Source organism: Pinus tabuliformis, chromosome 7 (genome assembly GCF_031772625.1).
Source record: "Pinus tabuliformis cultivar Carrire ecotype Pingquan chromosome 7, CPIR1, whole genome shotgun sequence".
Taxonomy (NCBI): Eukaryota; Viridiplantae; Streptophyta; class Pinopsida; order Pinales; family Pinaceae; genus Pinus; species Pinus tabuliformis.
The window spans coordinates 226,008,963-226,023,609 of record NC_142293.1 but is presented as its reverse complement, the minus strand read 5'-3'; the positions used below and the strand labels follow the sequence as shown (position 1 = coordinate 226,023,609).

Below are 14,647 nucleotides of genomic sequence, written 5' to 3'. Positions count from 1 at the left end.
TATAGCAAGCTTTCGATGGAGAAATGAGAGGGCTCTGAGGTGTTTCTGAAGATTAACCATGCATTTGAACTCCCAAGGTGGCTGAATGCGGATTTGATGGGCAATAGTTATGATTTTGAACTTGAATGATGAAAACGCAGCACTTGGCAGAAGTGCAACACTGTCCTCTTGACTGTTGTACTGATGATGATGTCATGACTGATCATGATTTGACACTCTAACTGACCCAAGGGACCCTACAAATTTGTGCCCATGATGACAAGACATGACAACATGACCTCGCTCATGATCTTTTGATGAAACATGACCCTAGACCCACTTAACTCAACCTCTCAAGACATCCATGACTATTTTCATGACTTTTCACACACTTTAACATAATTACAATGAATAATGAAAATTTTATTCTAAAATAAGACCCATAGCTTGATCTTCTACAAGATCATAGCCAAACCTTTATACATTTATAATAATTTGGAAGACAACTTGTTTTCTAATTACTATGACAGGATACAAAAACATTGTAAAGGACAGTGTTTGGGAATGTTGAAAAGTGTAACTAGGTTCGGTCTTCATAATGACATGGAATTGTGATTTTATGTAAAGAGATGTAAAGAAGAAAAATAAAATATTGTAATGCTTGCATCATGGGTTTCATGAGCAAGAGATTTTATTTTTGAGTCAAGGCTCCCATTGAGAGCCTTTAGGAATTCTATCATCTAGTCATAAAAGAACAAAAGAGTCATTGTCATGTAATGAGATCATGTTACACTTTGTATAGAGTCACACTTGTCCATGTAAAGAGTTCCTCCAAGACCTTGTCACTAGCCCTCTTCAAAGTCAGCCTACAACAAATGGAGCTACCTAGAAGATGATGTCGGCTCTCCTCCTTATGATTATGTCTACCTAAAGGACGTGAGGCAGCATGTATATATAGCCACACTCGGCCTCACTTAGGAGCAAGAAAATTCGATGAAGAAGAGCATAGAAGCAAAAGTGCGAAGAAAGGACTAGAAGAAGTAAAGCAAAGAACAAAGGAAGTATATCAAAGGAAGGATTCTTTTGGGTTTCTAATTTCGCGTTACATACTCTCCCACATGCAAAAGGACCAAAGGCATAGAGAGAAGATCGAAGAACTTGTTGCTGCATTGAAGTGACCTTGTTTGGGGATAGGATCTCGCAGGAAGAAGTCGAAGAAGAAGATTTTAAGGTTTTCGTGGTAGGGCTACAACCTACTAGCCTACAAGAGAAGGTCGAGGACCAAGGTAGTAGAGTTCAAGAGGCAAAAGAAGAAGCCGAGGACCAGAAGATCAAGGAAGCCGAGAAGGGAAGGAAGCCGAGAGCTAGAAGGAGAAGAGCAGTTCAAGACTCTAGAAGGAAGCCGAGAAAGGGAAGAGGTAAAGCTCGTGACAAGGGTCTTAGGAGGACACTAAAGTCAGGGATCTTTGTCATGGTCTTGGTATTTTTCAATTGAAGATCTATAAGAAGAATTTCTGATTGGGTTTTCCTCTCAAAGAGAGAGAGGTTTTGGCCCTAGCTGACAAGCCTACATACTGTGTCTCTTGTCTTCTATTCTTTATTTGGAAATTGTCTTGATGAAAAAGAACACATTAATAATATAACGAAGAGAAGATCATAATCCAAGAAGTAAAAGCATATCACAAGCAATTATCTAGAAGAGAAATCTCCTAATCATCGATGCCCTAGATTTCTCAACATGGAATCAGAGCTAAGGTGTTGAAGTCAAGAAGGGGCATTCAAGCAAGAAGACACACAAGAATCGAACTTTAAAGAAGGATCAAAGTAAGTCAAGGAACACTAAGCAAGAGATCAAGATCTTCATGATACCAAAGCCCTAGAAGCATCTCCAAAATCATCAATGAGAGAAGGCTAGAACATTCAAGAAGGATCGTGAAGCAAGCCCTCTCCCATCAATTCTTCAAGGAGTAATCTTCAATCAACATCAAGATTAAGTAGAAAGCAAGCATCAACCATTCAAGTAAGTTTAAGACTTCATCTGAGACTATCAAAATATCTTTTTGCAAAGAAAGCAACAAATTGGTTGGGGCTTCAAACTTCCTTGCATGGAAGAAAAGAACTAAGAGAAATAACTATGGATGTCAAGAATATGGGCACTATCGAAGAAATTGTCCTAAGCTTATAAGGGACAATAACAAGAGAAAGAAGGAAGAAGCCCATGTTACCGAGGAAGTAGAAGAGCCTAAGACAAAGAAGCCTAAGAAGGAGGAAGTGAAAGATCTCTACTATGACTAAGAGAATCTCCTTAAAAAGGTACTCTTTTGTTGTAGATAGGAAGCATTGTAAATAAGATAGAATACATTATAGTAGAAAAAGATATCATGGTAGAGGCATTAGAAATAAGAGCTCGTGACATATCTAATATGATGCAAGTCTGGAACAAAACCTATGGAAGTCAACTATGTAGGGTATAGCTCTTGGAAACCTCATTGAAAGCACAAGTGATAGTGATAGAAGTCATTTGGAAAAAGGGTTATCATACAAAAGATAGCATCAGCAGGATAAGGATATGAAAGATCCTCAAAGATTCTCTGATGGAATCTTCAATGTAAAGATTCACCGATCAAGAGGAAAAGTAAGTGTTTCTTCAAGAATTCCAATCCTGTGGGATTCATAGAATGAAAGTATGATAACATGACAGTGAAGCAGATCAAGGGAATGAAATTCCTTCATTCAAAGAAGTCGTTGCAAGGAGTATGGATGACCCAAAGAAAAGATGAGGTATGTATGCCCAAATTTAATATTGTGCAAGTCGTGTCATATGGTTACAGATAACATGAATCATTGCTCTTGAGAAGCATGACCAAAGAAGGAATCTCCTCCCTCAAAGGGATGCTAGAATGCATGAGTCACATATATATTATATGAAATCAACATTATATGTCCTCATATGGAAGTATGAGGTGTTCTAATTACAACTGAGGAACTATGAAGCTCTTGGGAATGAAATGTCTGAAGAAAGGAAGGAAGAGATCATGAACCTATGCAACTATGGGACTATTTGCAGAGGCGGATAATGTTGTTGTAGTACATTCTGACAAAGGAACAAGATGCTGACATTTTGACAAAGGCCTTGTCAAGAGGGACGTTCGAGTTCCACGAGTGCAGGATAGGGGTGGTTGATAATGCCTTTCTTGCTGAGAGGGAGTGTTGAAAAATGCAGCAAGAAATTCTCAATTTTATTTTGCCTTAATTTTTTATTTCCGCGTCAGTAAACAACTTGGATGCAGTTAACTTGTGTGGAATGGCTTGTGTCACCAAGTTTACTCAGTAAATTCAAGTTGGAGGAATTAGAGTTCAGTTAAGCATGTTTGACTGCTAATTTGTAGCAATCAAAGTCGGTAATCTCAAGTTGTTTTCAATCAAACTAGTTCCAACTATTGGAGAAACTAGTGGAAGGTCAATTGTATAGTGGGACTATAGTCAAACTCAATGATCATCCAGTTAACTGATTAATCAGCGCAAAATAGCTAATGTGTGCAGAGAATTTGAGGTACCCAGTTGAGGTGGAGATTCCAAGGTAGTGTAATTGTAGACTATTCCGAAGTGTACAGGTGTTGTATGCAACCTGATGATCAGCCTGAGGAATTGCCCAATCCATTTTGGAGAAATTCCTAAATAATAGGGGCCTAATTTCTCAAGGAACAGCGCAAGGGAATAGGGGCTCACGCAGAGGCAGAAATTGACGAAGTCTAGGTCAGAGCTTCTCAGTCAGCAAAGATATAGGTTATGCACTTGCAAGTTGTGCTCAGTTTAGCAAAGCAATTGTAATACATCTCTATTCATCAAATTAATGCAAGCAGGCATTGGGGTTTTTAGCAATTTGCTCTCCCCGGGAAAAATCTATTTGCATGTGTGTGATTTCTTATTGCGTGTCTGAGATTTTTGTTCTAAATTGTGAATTAATGTCCGGCGTCCGCAGAGCAATAAAGTAGGTTTGTGTCTTGTGATTTTGATTAAAACTTCATGAGCAGTTGCAAATCTACATCGTAATTTCTACATTTTGAAAGTCGAATCCCACTTGGAGAAGATCAAAGTTCTAAAGTTGAAGTCTCAAACAATACCTTGTTAAGAAGTCGAGCTTGTACTATTTCGAAAGGTGCAGTCAAAAGGAAGCTTGAAATCCTCCCTTGAAGTCAAGGAATGTATCTGCTAACAAAAATTCTTTTGTTCAAGATCATGTTTCTCTTGGCTACATTCTTGAAAGTTTTGTGATGAGACTGAATATCATAAGTACACTTAGTTCAGGAAGGCATTGAACATCTTTCTATTCCAAGTAGCATTAACAAATTATCAAAATTGAAGCATATTGCTTGCTGATAGTTATCTGTGAACTAATTGGAAGTTTGATGCCTCCTTAAACTTTTTGGATGTGAGGTATGTATAACTCTTGTCTGGAATATTTGATCTCTTAATCATCAGAGGAGCTCTGTCAGAAAGGACGAAATACGGGTCTAAGTCTTGCATGATAATACTCTTTGGAACTAATATGCCACAACCTGAAGACTGTGTCAATACCTTACAAAATTATATGCATTACATGAAGGACAGTTATGCTTACATCTAATAATGAGTGATATGATTTATTCAAGTATGATATGGGCTGATTTCAATAAGCCTATGTATAAAGTGTTGAAGTTACTAAGTCTGAAGTTGAAACTACAAAGATTACAATCACTTGTTGCCATTCAAGATTGAAGGCTAAAGTGTTGAAATTGATGCAGTCTCTTTATTATTGATGCATAATCTTCAAGGAAATATTGTTTGTGTGTCATGAGAATCTATGACAGGAGAAATGATATTAGCCTTCCTCATGTATCGCAAGATTGAAGTGTTACGTTCACAAGCTAAATATATCTCTGCATTGCTAGAAGAATGGTAATTATTTTATAAACTATGGATACTTTGTTTTTAAAAGAAGGAAGAAGGTATATCTGCCACTAATTATACCTTTGAAGAAATCCTGATTACAATGGAAAAGAGGCTGAGTCCCTCTTCAAGATCGAAATCATTTGCAGATCTGATATTCTAGCAATCCAAAGATATTGGATGAACCTGTTGTTACCAAATTCTTAGAGAATTGATGTCATATGTGCTACTATGGAAGAATCCAATATGCTATAGGTTTGAAGGTTGATGTCTCCAAATCTGAAAACCAAAATCCTCTTGATGATGAGCTTGATGTATTTAGGAAACTTGGGTTGAAAGGATAAATTGATCAAATATAATTGGTCAATGGATATATGGATGCTACGCTCAAACCTAGATGATAGAATCTATTAAAATGAAGTTGTTGCTACAATGAGTTTGGGAAACCGAATTTGGAATGATTCAGAATCATCATAAAGGACATTGGGAATCTAGGAATAATGTGAGTCTTGGCTATGAAGTATTAGACATTTGGATATCTAGGGTTTGTGAACCCTAGCATGCAACTTGACTTGGATAAGAAAAACCTAGTGTTTGTATACAAAACTGTAGGATTGGACGTTTCCGTTGAAAGAAGAAACCCTAGCTCCTGCGAGAAAGGAATGACATTATGATGATGATGTGGACAAGGTTGATTTGCAAGTAGGATGCAAGAAGGCTAAGATCAAGAGGGAGTTGACATGTTCTCAAAAGATAAGTATTTTATATCTCTTTCTTGATTATTACTATTGTTGTTATTTTTATTATTAGTCTCTTGTCTTTGTATATCTTGCTTGGTTGTATTTGTTCTTCCATGGCCTCCTAGTGAGGATTGCAGGTACATAATGAAGACTGCCAAGGTTGTGGTTATAGATGAAAAGAATGGAAGAACAAAGTAAAGCTTGTGACAAGAAGAATCGAGTTGGAAAGATATTGGATGAGCTATGGACTCAGAGGTAGCAAACAGATCATCTAGATTGAAGCTTGTTTTGATGTTGAAAAGAAGTCAGTTGTGACTTCCAAGATGAAGATTGCTAGAGTACAAAGCAAAGGATTACCTCAGCAAGAGGGAGAAGACTATAAAATCAGGCACCTCAAGCTAGAATCAATATTTGTTGAATAGTGATATTGAACCAAATCTGTACTACAAAGTTCCTGAAGATGATCCCTTCATTTTACTACTATATGTTAATGATATGTTTTGACTAGGAATGAAGACCTCTTTGTCTAGTGTAAGAGGGAGTTGATTGAAAGATCTTTGTCTAATGCATTACTACCTGAGATTGAAAGTGTTGAAATCTTTGTCGAGGTCCTTCAGAAATTTGGCATGATGGACTGTGAAGCCATGGACACCTCCATGATGACAAATTTGAAGAAGTTGTGAGACTTTGTTTCTGACTTGGTCAATCCAACTGATTGGCTCATTAAACTATCTGTTGCATGGATTTGCAAGTTCTAATTGGGTTGGATGTTCTGAAGACAGGAAGAGCACTTATGGATGTTGTTTTAGCCTGGATATCATGGATGAGTATGGAGCAGGCCTCTGTTGCACTTAGTCAAACTCAATGATCATCCAGTTAACTGATTAATCAGTGCAAAATAGCTAATGTGTGCAGAGAATTTGAGGTACCCAGTTGAGGTGGAGATTCCAAGGTAGTGTAATTGTAGACTATTCCGAAGTGTACAGGTGTTCTATGCAACCTGATGATCAGCCTGAGGAATTGCCCAATCCATTTTGGAGAAATTCCTAAATAATAGGGGCCTAATTTCTCAAGGAACAGCGCAAGGGAATAGGGGCTCACGCAGAGGCAGAAATTGACGAAGTCTAGGTCAGAGCTTCTCAGTCAGCAAAGATATAGGTTATGCACTTGCAAGTTGTGCTCAGTTTAGCAAAGCAATTGTAATACATCTCTATTCATCAAATTAATGCAAGCAGGCATTGGGGTTTTTAGCAATTTGCTCTCCCCGGGAAAAATCTATTTGCATGTGTGTGATTTCTTATTGCGTGTCTGAGATTTTTGTTCTAAATTGTGAATTAATGTCCGGCGTCCGCAGAGCAATAAAGTAGGTTTGTGTCTTGTGATTTTGATTAAAACTTCATGAGCAGTTGCAAATCTACATCGTAATTTCTACATTTTGAAAGTCGAATCCCACTTGGAGAAGATCAAAGTTCTAAAGTTGAAGTCTCAAACAATACCTTGTTAAGAAGTCGAGCTTGTACTATTTCGAAAGGTGCAGTCAAAAGGAAGCTTGAAATCCTCCCTTGAAGTCAAGGAATGTATCTGCTAACAAAAATTCTTTTGTTCAAGATCATGTTTCTCTTGGCTACATTCTTGAAAGTTTCGTGATGAGACTGAATATCATAAGTACACTTAGTTCAGGAAGGCATTGAACATCTTTCTATTCCAAGTAGCATTAACAAATTATCAAAATTGAAGCATATTGCTTGCTGATAGTTATCTGTGAATTAATTGGAAGTTTGATGCCTCCTTAAACTTTTTGGATGTGAGGTATGTATAATTCTTGTCTGGAATATTTGATCTCTTAATCATCAGAGGAGCTCTGTCAGAAAGGACGAAATACGGGTCTAAGTCTTGCATGATAATACTTTTTGGAACTAATATGCCACGACCTGAAGACTGTGTCAATACCTTACAAAATTATATGCATTACATGAAGGACAGTTATGCTTACATCTAATAATGAGTGATATGATTTATTCAAGTATGATATGGGCTGATTTCAATAAGCCTATGTATAAAGTGTTGAAGTTACTAAGTCTGAAGTTGAAACTACAAAGATTACAATCACTTGTTGCCATTCAAGATTGAAGGCTAAAGTGTTGAAATTGATGCAGTCTCTTTATTATTGATGCATAATCTTCCAGGAAATATTGTTTGTGTGTCATGAGAATCTATGACAGGAGAAATGATATTAGCCTTCCTCATGTATCGCAAGATTGAAGTGTTACGTTCACAAGCTAAATATATCTCTGCCTTGCTAGAAGAATGGTAATTATTTTACAAACTATGGATACTTTGTTTTTAAAAGAAGGAAGAAGGTATATCTGCCACTAATTATACCTTTGAAGAAATCCTGATTACAATGGAAAAGAGGCTGAGTCCCTCTTCAAGATCGAAATCATTTGCAGATCTGATATTCTAGCAATCCAAAGATATTGGATGAACCTGTTGTTACCAAATTCTTAGAGAATTGATGTCATATGTGCTACTATGGAAGAATCCAAGATGCTATAGGTTTGAAGGTTGATGTCTCCAAATCTGAAAACCAAAATCCTCTTGATGATGAGCTTGATGTATTTAGGAAACTTGGGTTGAAAGGATAAATTGATCAAATATAATTGATCAATGGATATATGGATGCTACGCTCAAACCTAGAAGATAGAATCTATTAAAATGAAGTTGTTGCTACAATGAGTTTGGGAAACCGAATTTGGAATGATCCAGAATCATCATAAAGGACATTGGGAATCTAGGAATAATGTGAGTCTTGGCTATGAAGTATTAAACATTTGGATATCTAGGGTTTGTGAACCCTAGCATGCAACTTGACTTGGATAAGAAAAACCTAGTGTTTGTATACAAAACTGTAAGATTGGACGTTTCCGTTGAAAGAAGAAACCCTAGCTCCTGCGAGAAAGGAATGACATTATGATGATGATGTGGACAAGGTTGATTTGCAAGTATGATGCAAGAAGGCTAAGATCAAGAGGGAGTTGACATGTTCTCAAAAGACAAGAATTTTATATCTCTTTCTTGATTATTACAATTGCTGTTATTTTTCTTATTAGTTTCTTGTCTTTGTATATCTTGCTTGGTTGTATTTGTTCTTCCATGGCCTCCTAGTGAGGATTGCAGGTACATACTGAACACTGCCAAGGTTGTGGTTATAGATGAAAAGAATGGAAGAACAAAGTAAAGCTTGCGACAAGAAGAATCGAGTTGGAAAGATATTGGATGAGCTATGGACTCAGAGGTAGCAAACAGATCATCTAGATTGAAGCTTGTTTTGATGTTGAAAAGAAGTCAGTTGTGACTTCCAAGATGAAGATTGCTAGAGTACAAAGCAAAGGATTACCTCAGCAAGAGGGAGAAGACTATAAAATCAGGCACCTCAAGCTAGAATCAATATTTGTTGAATAGTGATATTGAACCAAATCTGTACTACAAAGTTCCTGAAGATGATCCCTTCATTTTACTACTATATGTTAATGATATGTTTTGACTAGGAATGAAGACCTCTTTGTCTAGTGTAAGAGGGAGTTGATTGAAAGATCTTTGTCTAATGCATTACTACCTGAGATTGAAAGTGTTGAAATCTTTGTCGAGGTCCTTCAGAAATTTGGCATGATGGACTGTGAATCCATGGACACCTCCATGATGACAAATTTGAAGAAGTTGTGAGACTTTGTTTCTGACTTGGTTAATCCAACTGATTGGCTCATTAAACTATCTGTTGCATGGATTTGCAGATTCTAATTGGGTTGGATGTTCTGAAGACAGGAAGAGCACTTATGGATGTTGTTTTAGCCTGGATATCATGGATGAGTATGGTGCAGACCTCTGTTGCACTTAGCACGACTAAAGTTGAGTATATAATTGATTGTTCAACCTATTGTGAAGCAATTTGGCTTCGAAAGTTGTTTGTTGGATTGTTTGATCAGGTGTTGGAATCGAATGTGATATATTGTGACAATCAAAGTTGTGTGAAGCTTTCTAAAAATTTGTCTTTTCATGACAGGTCAAAGCACATTGAGATCAAGTGTCACTATATCCGAGATGTTTTCCAAATAGGAAGGAGTTGTGAGGCTCGAATACATTTCTATCGATGAACAGGTTGCTAATGTTTTGACAAAGCCACTATCCGGAATGAAGTTTGTTTGCTTCTGAGAAAAGCGTGGAGTGTCCGAGAATCCCTCTTCGAGAGAGAGAGAGCATTGAATGTATAGTATCATGAGAATAACAATCCTCCTTGGGTTTGGCTGAGAAACCTTGGTTTATGGTTGGGAAGATTGTCTTGATTACTCCCTTAGGTCATTGAGTTTGACCAAGAAACCTTTTATGGTTGGGAAGGTTGGTTTTAAGCCTTGGAGTGCTCCCTTAGGTTATTGTGTTTGACCGAGAGACCAGTGGGCTTGGTTGGGAACACTGATTTTGAGTACTTTCCCTTGGGTCATTGTATTTGACTGAGAGACCATATGGTCGGGGAGATTGGCTCTTTTGACATCGACATGAGGATTCCTCCCTTGGGTCGTGGACTGAGAGACTATATAGTCAGGGAGTTTGATATCAATATAGGGATTCCTTCCTTAGGTCATGAACTGAGAGACCATTGTTTATGGTCAAGGAGATGGACCCTATGTACTCTCTTAGGTCATTGGGTTTGACCAAGAGACCATTGGTATGGTCGGAGAGTTTGATCCCGATTACTCCTTTGAGTCATCATAATTGACTGAGAGACCAGTGGGATGGTTGGAGAGATTGACTTTGAATACTCTTTTGGGTCATTGTGCTTGACTGACAAACCATTTCATATGGTTGGAGAGTTTGGTCTCATGAACAATATTGATCGATCCCATTGTCAGTTGAGTTATCACCTTGGTGCCATTGGTTTTGGCTTATGTGATGAGCTTGGTGCTATGAACCTTTCCTTATGATGAATTTGTACATCTGATATAGAGAATGAAAAGTACCTCCCTGGCTAAGAGGGAGTGTTGGAAAATTGTAGTTACAGTCAGTATTTTCATCAGCAAAATTAAAGGAGAAATTAATTGATTTCTAGCTGTCCAAGTTGGCCCCAGTTTGACAAGTCAGCCCCACCTATTGAACGGGTTTTGACCAATTGACCCGTAGTCAAAACCTCTCCTATTGGACATGTATATATTGGGAATTCAACCCTCCTCATTTGACACATCAAAAACTCATCAATTTGGACCTGTTCTTGAATATCTCTGCTCACACATGCGAAGGAGGAAGAAGGATGTTTTGTCCGGCGAGTTGACTTTATCTTTTCTGTGTTGACCACCTTTGAATTGGACTCTTCTCCTGCTGTTCGACCAAGTTGTTGACTGAAGTTGGAGGCTGAATATTCTCTGATTTTTTACTGTACTGTTGACAGAGTTCTGGACCAGTTTCTGGGTGTTCACTGAGGGTTGACCACAAGTCAAACCCTGCAGTCTGATCGAGATTCTCTGTGGAATTACGGGACCAAATTTCATCCCTTTGACCAGCTACTGCAGACTGAAATTCGGCCCCTTGACCAGTATTGACCAGTGAGCAAAATATTGATTCTCTCTCTCCTTTGACTGGATTTTACTGGGCATTTAATGTGGCCAATGGTTGACCTTTTGACTGAAATTCTCTGATGTACAAATTGGTTGATTTGGATTCTCTCTCATTAGGAAATATTACCAGGTTTTGCCCCTTGTGGGGTTTTGTCCCAAGAAATTTTGGTGTCTCTTGTTTCATTGTTTTTACTGTGATCTCTATTGCTTTGCTGAAGTTAATGGTTGAAATTTTCAAGTGTAACTGCTTAATGATTGGAACGCTCTAAAGAAGTCAAAATTGTATCATTGGAGATAGTTATCGGTTTGAAAGTTGTTTTAGTCTTGTTTGCATCTAGAAAATCAGCAATATCCTGGTTCAATTTATTCTTCAACTGAAAATTGTTTGGCACTGAGGTATAACACAAGAAACATATCATTCCTTGATGTCCTTTCCATTCTCACATATCACATCTTTTCTCTGCTCATCCCATTTCTCATGACTTATAACATGTTTGGATGTAACATCTAAAACAGTAAAGATGAATATGTATATTTGGAGATTAATTACATTCCAAATTTTTTAACAGACGTGCAATGTCAATCATGATAATTTTGTCAATAGAGCAGCTAAAGAAAAATATATAGTTTTCAAAACAAAAAACGAAATAATTTGACGTGGTAAATATATAACTAAACACCAGTGCAGATTATCAATGTATTAATTATAAGCTAGTAGGCTATATAACTATGAAATCAAAAAGTCTCTGCTAAGAAAGAAAAAATACACCGTAAAAGGATCAGTGAAAGAACTTGTACATTTTATGACAGATTTTTAAAATACCTGAACCACCATAAATGAGAAAGCAAAACTGAAGAATAAAAAAACCAGATGCAAATGTTTTTAACCACAAAAAATGATGAGATGTAATTTTGTGTCATCCTAAATCAGACCTGTTCTTTATTGACATAATTTAAATTACGTAAATTTGTAACAAGCAGATAAAAGTTAACACCCGAATTCTTTGGTTTTACTGTCAACTTATGCCTAAAGCATAAACCAAGTTTTTACCTCTCAACATTGCTATCCTACTATACTCGGACTTTCTCCCATACATCAGCCAGTAGTCAGGAGAATCTTATGCTGTTCTATAATGTTGATAAAATTTTGAACAATCTTTTTCCCTTCAGGAGTGATAATACTTTCTGGGTGGAATTGAACAGCCTGCAAAACAGCTCCATACAAAAGTAAAAAATTGTGATGTGCCTGTGTGTGTTTGTGTGTCAGTGTGAGAATGGTAATTATACAAAAGCAATGAAGCTTAAACATCTATAGACTAAATTTACTAAGCTGAATGACCAATACCTCAAAAGGGTCATAAAAATGGTAGGTTTCCAAATTCTATTTAGTGCAACATATTCATGAAATGCCTGGCATTACAACATTATAATTGCTACCTATTAATGTGGATATGAAAAACCCAAAATTGGAAATAGCCAAGACGAATGTGATAGAAAGGTTTTCACATTTTTTTTTAATCTTGAATAAGCGGGAAAAAAGGAAGAAATGGTAAAAACATCATACTTTTATACTCTAACTCTTAGATTATTTCAAATTGTGATAATTATGTTAGCTGGGTGTTCACATTCAAATATTAGGGAGCTCAAAACTGAATCTTCTTGCATCCAGGGTGAATATGAGAACAATCAACAAGAAAATCGGTCGAAGGTTTTTAGTCTCAACTTTTCATTTTCTTCTATTTTTTAATCTGAGCTTCTTTAACAAAGTACCACACCAATGGACTCTGTTACCTCCCACATCTGCACTTCAAGTACCACTTTGTTAAATTTGGTTATCACTATGAGGAAATTATTTCTACATGTTACCAATGCCATTTGATTGGTTGAGGTTGAACCTACTTTTGATTGGCAGGTGGTGATTGAGAGGTCTATTATGGAGGTGTTATCACTCAGGTTGTCCCTTTTGACTCCCAAAGGGATACGGCCGAGGTAACCACAAACCAATCTTTGGACTGCAGGTCCTAGCCTACCTGCAGTCAGAGAGGGCTCTCTCTTTAGGATTTAGCTTTGTTTAAGGGATGATTTTAGGCTAGATATGATACACGTGGGTTTTGTTTGAGTTTGGTGGGATGGTTGATCTATTCAAGCAGAGTTAGCATACAAAGTGTAAGAAGTTCAAACCATTGGGCATGGAGTCAATGAATGTGAACTGAAGGGTGTGTTTTCCTTGGCAGAAAAGGGGAATATGGAGCAGGATAGCTACGCATGGCACAATGATTAAATGTTGGAACAAGGATGAAATGGAGGTTAGGGGATGAGAGGCAATTAAGGATCTCTCATCCAGCCAAAGAGGGAAAGTGGATGAAGACTATATAGGAGCAATGAAGGATTCCTAAACAGCATTCATATAATGAAGGAAATAGCTTAAACATGATCAATTAAGTATACATATTTGTCACTAATTCAGAGGAAAACATAGAAAAGTTACAAGAATTGAGCACAGAGGGCAGCTCTGAACTATTCCTTCTTCCTACAACTTAGATTATGATATACAGATGATACAGATACATATAAACTGATAAACAGAGGGAGGAAAGACTTATTGAACCATGAGCAAGCACATGAATTCCACATCAAGCTCTTCGGCCATTGAAAGCACAACCAGCCAATTCAGATGCAAATATTCCAGCAATCTTTGATTACAAAAGTTCTTAAGCTTATAGTGCAAGTCTGGAATGAGAAATACAACCAACCAACCCTTAAAACAGTGCAGAGGGTGGTTTATATAGGCAAAATATCTACAATATACAGATCTCAGACAGATCTGATGAAATAACTACTTCTAACCTAATCTGTATTGAAATAAATGCACAAAATATCTAACTAAGCTACACTGGAGGCAGCAGCATTCAACATGAGTAAATATGGTGTCCTTTGAGCTCTGCGCTGGCCAATTTATCATAACTGCGCCTTGGGAACTTGCAGCGCTGCTCTCAGGTGTCTTTATACACTGTTCTAGCAATAATTGGGCTTTAAACACTTGAATTGCCCCTCTAGGCGGTTCTGTTGCTGTAGAATGGCTTTAATGCTCATAACTGTGATCTGGCGGGCTTTGATGGCTCTGAACTGCTTTATTGACTTTGATGGGGGCCTCTTTAATGTTCTGCTGCTTTTGGGTTGCTGATCTTTTGAACTGATACTCTTTGCCGCTTCCTCTGATACACTTTGACACTGAATCAGGCCACTTTCTCTCTCTGATACTCTTTGCCGCATCAAAATCGCCCTTTTATGGTCACTTATGGCAAGATTTGACTGTTGTTGTGCTGTCTGCGGGCTTCTGGAGGCTTTGGAGGAGTTTCGGCGCTTGGCCGATCAAAAAATGCCTTTAAACTGAT

General features: G+C 37.5%; 1 protein-coding gene across 1 annotated transcript in view; it reads right to left on the bottom strand.

Annotated features, from left to right (window-relative positions):
• Nucleotides 1–12,111: 12,111 nt before the first annotated feature.
• LOC149246672 (anthranilate synthase beta subunit 2, chloroplastic-like) overlaps nt 12,112–14,647 on the bottom strand; it is a 165,277-nt gene continuing 162,741 nt past the window's right edge. The window contains exon 8 of the mRNA XM_089457994.1: nt 12,112–12,456. Coding sequence (XP_089314120.1) covers nt 12,349–12,456 — 108 coding nt within the window. The 3' untranslated portion in view covers nt 12,112–12,348. The remainder of the gene's footprint in view (nt 12,457–14,647) is intronic.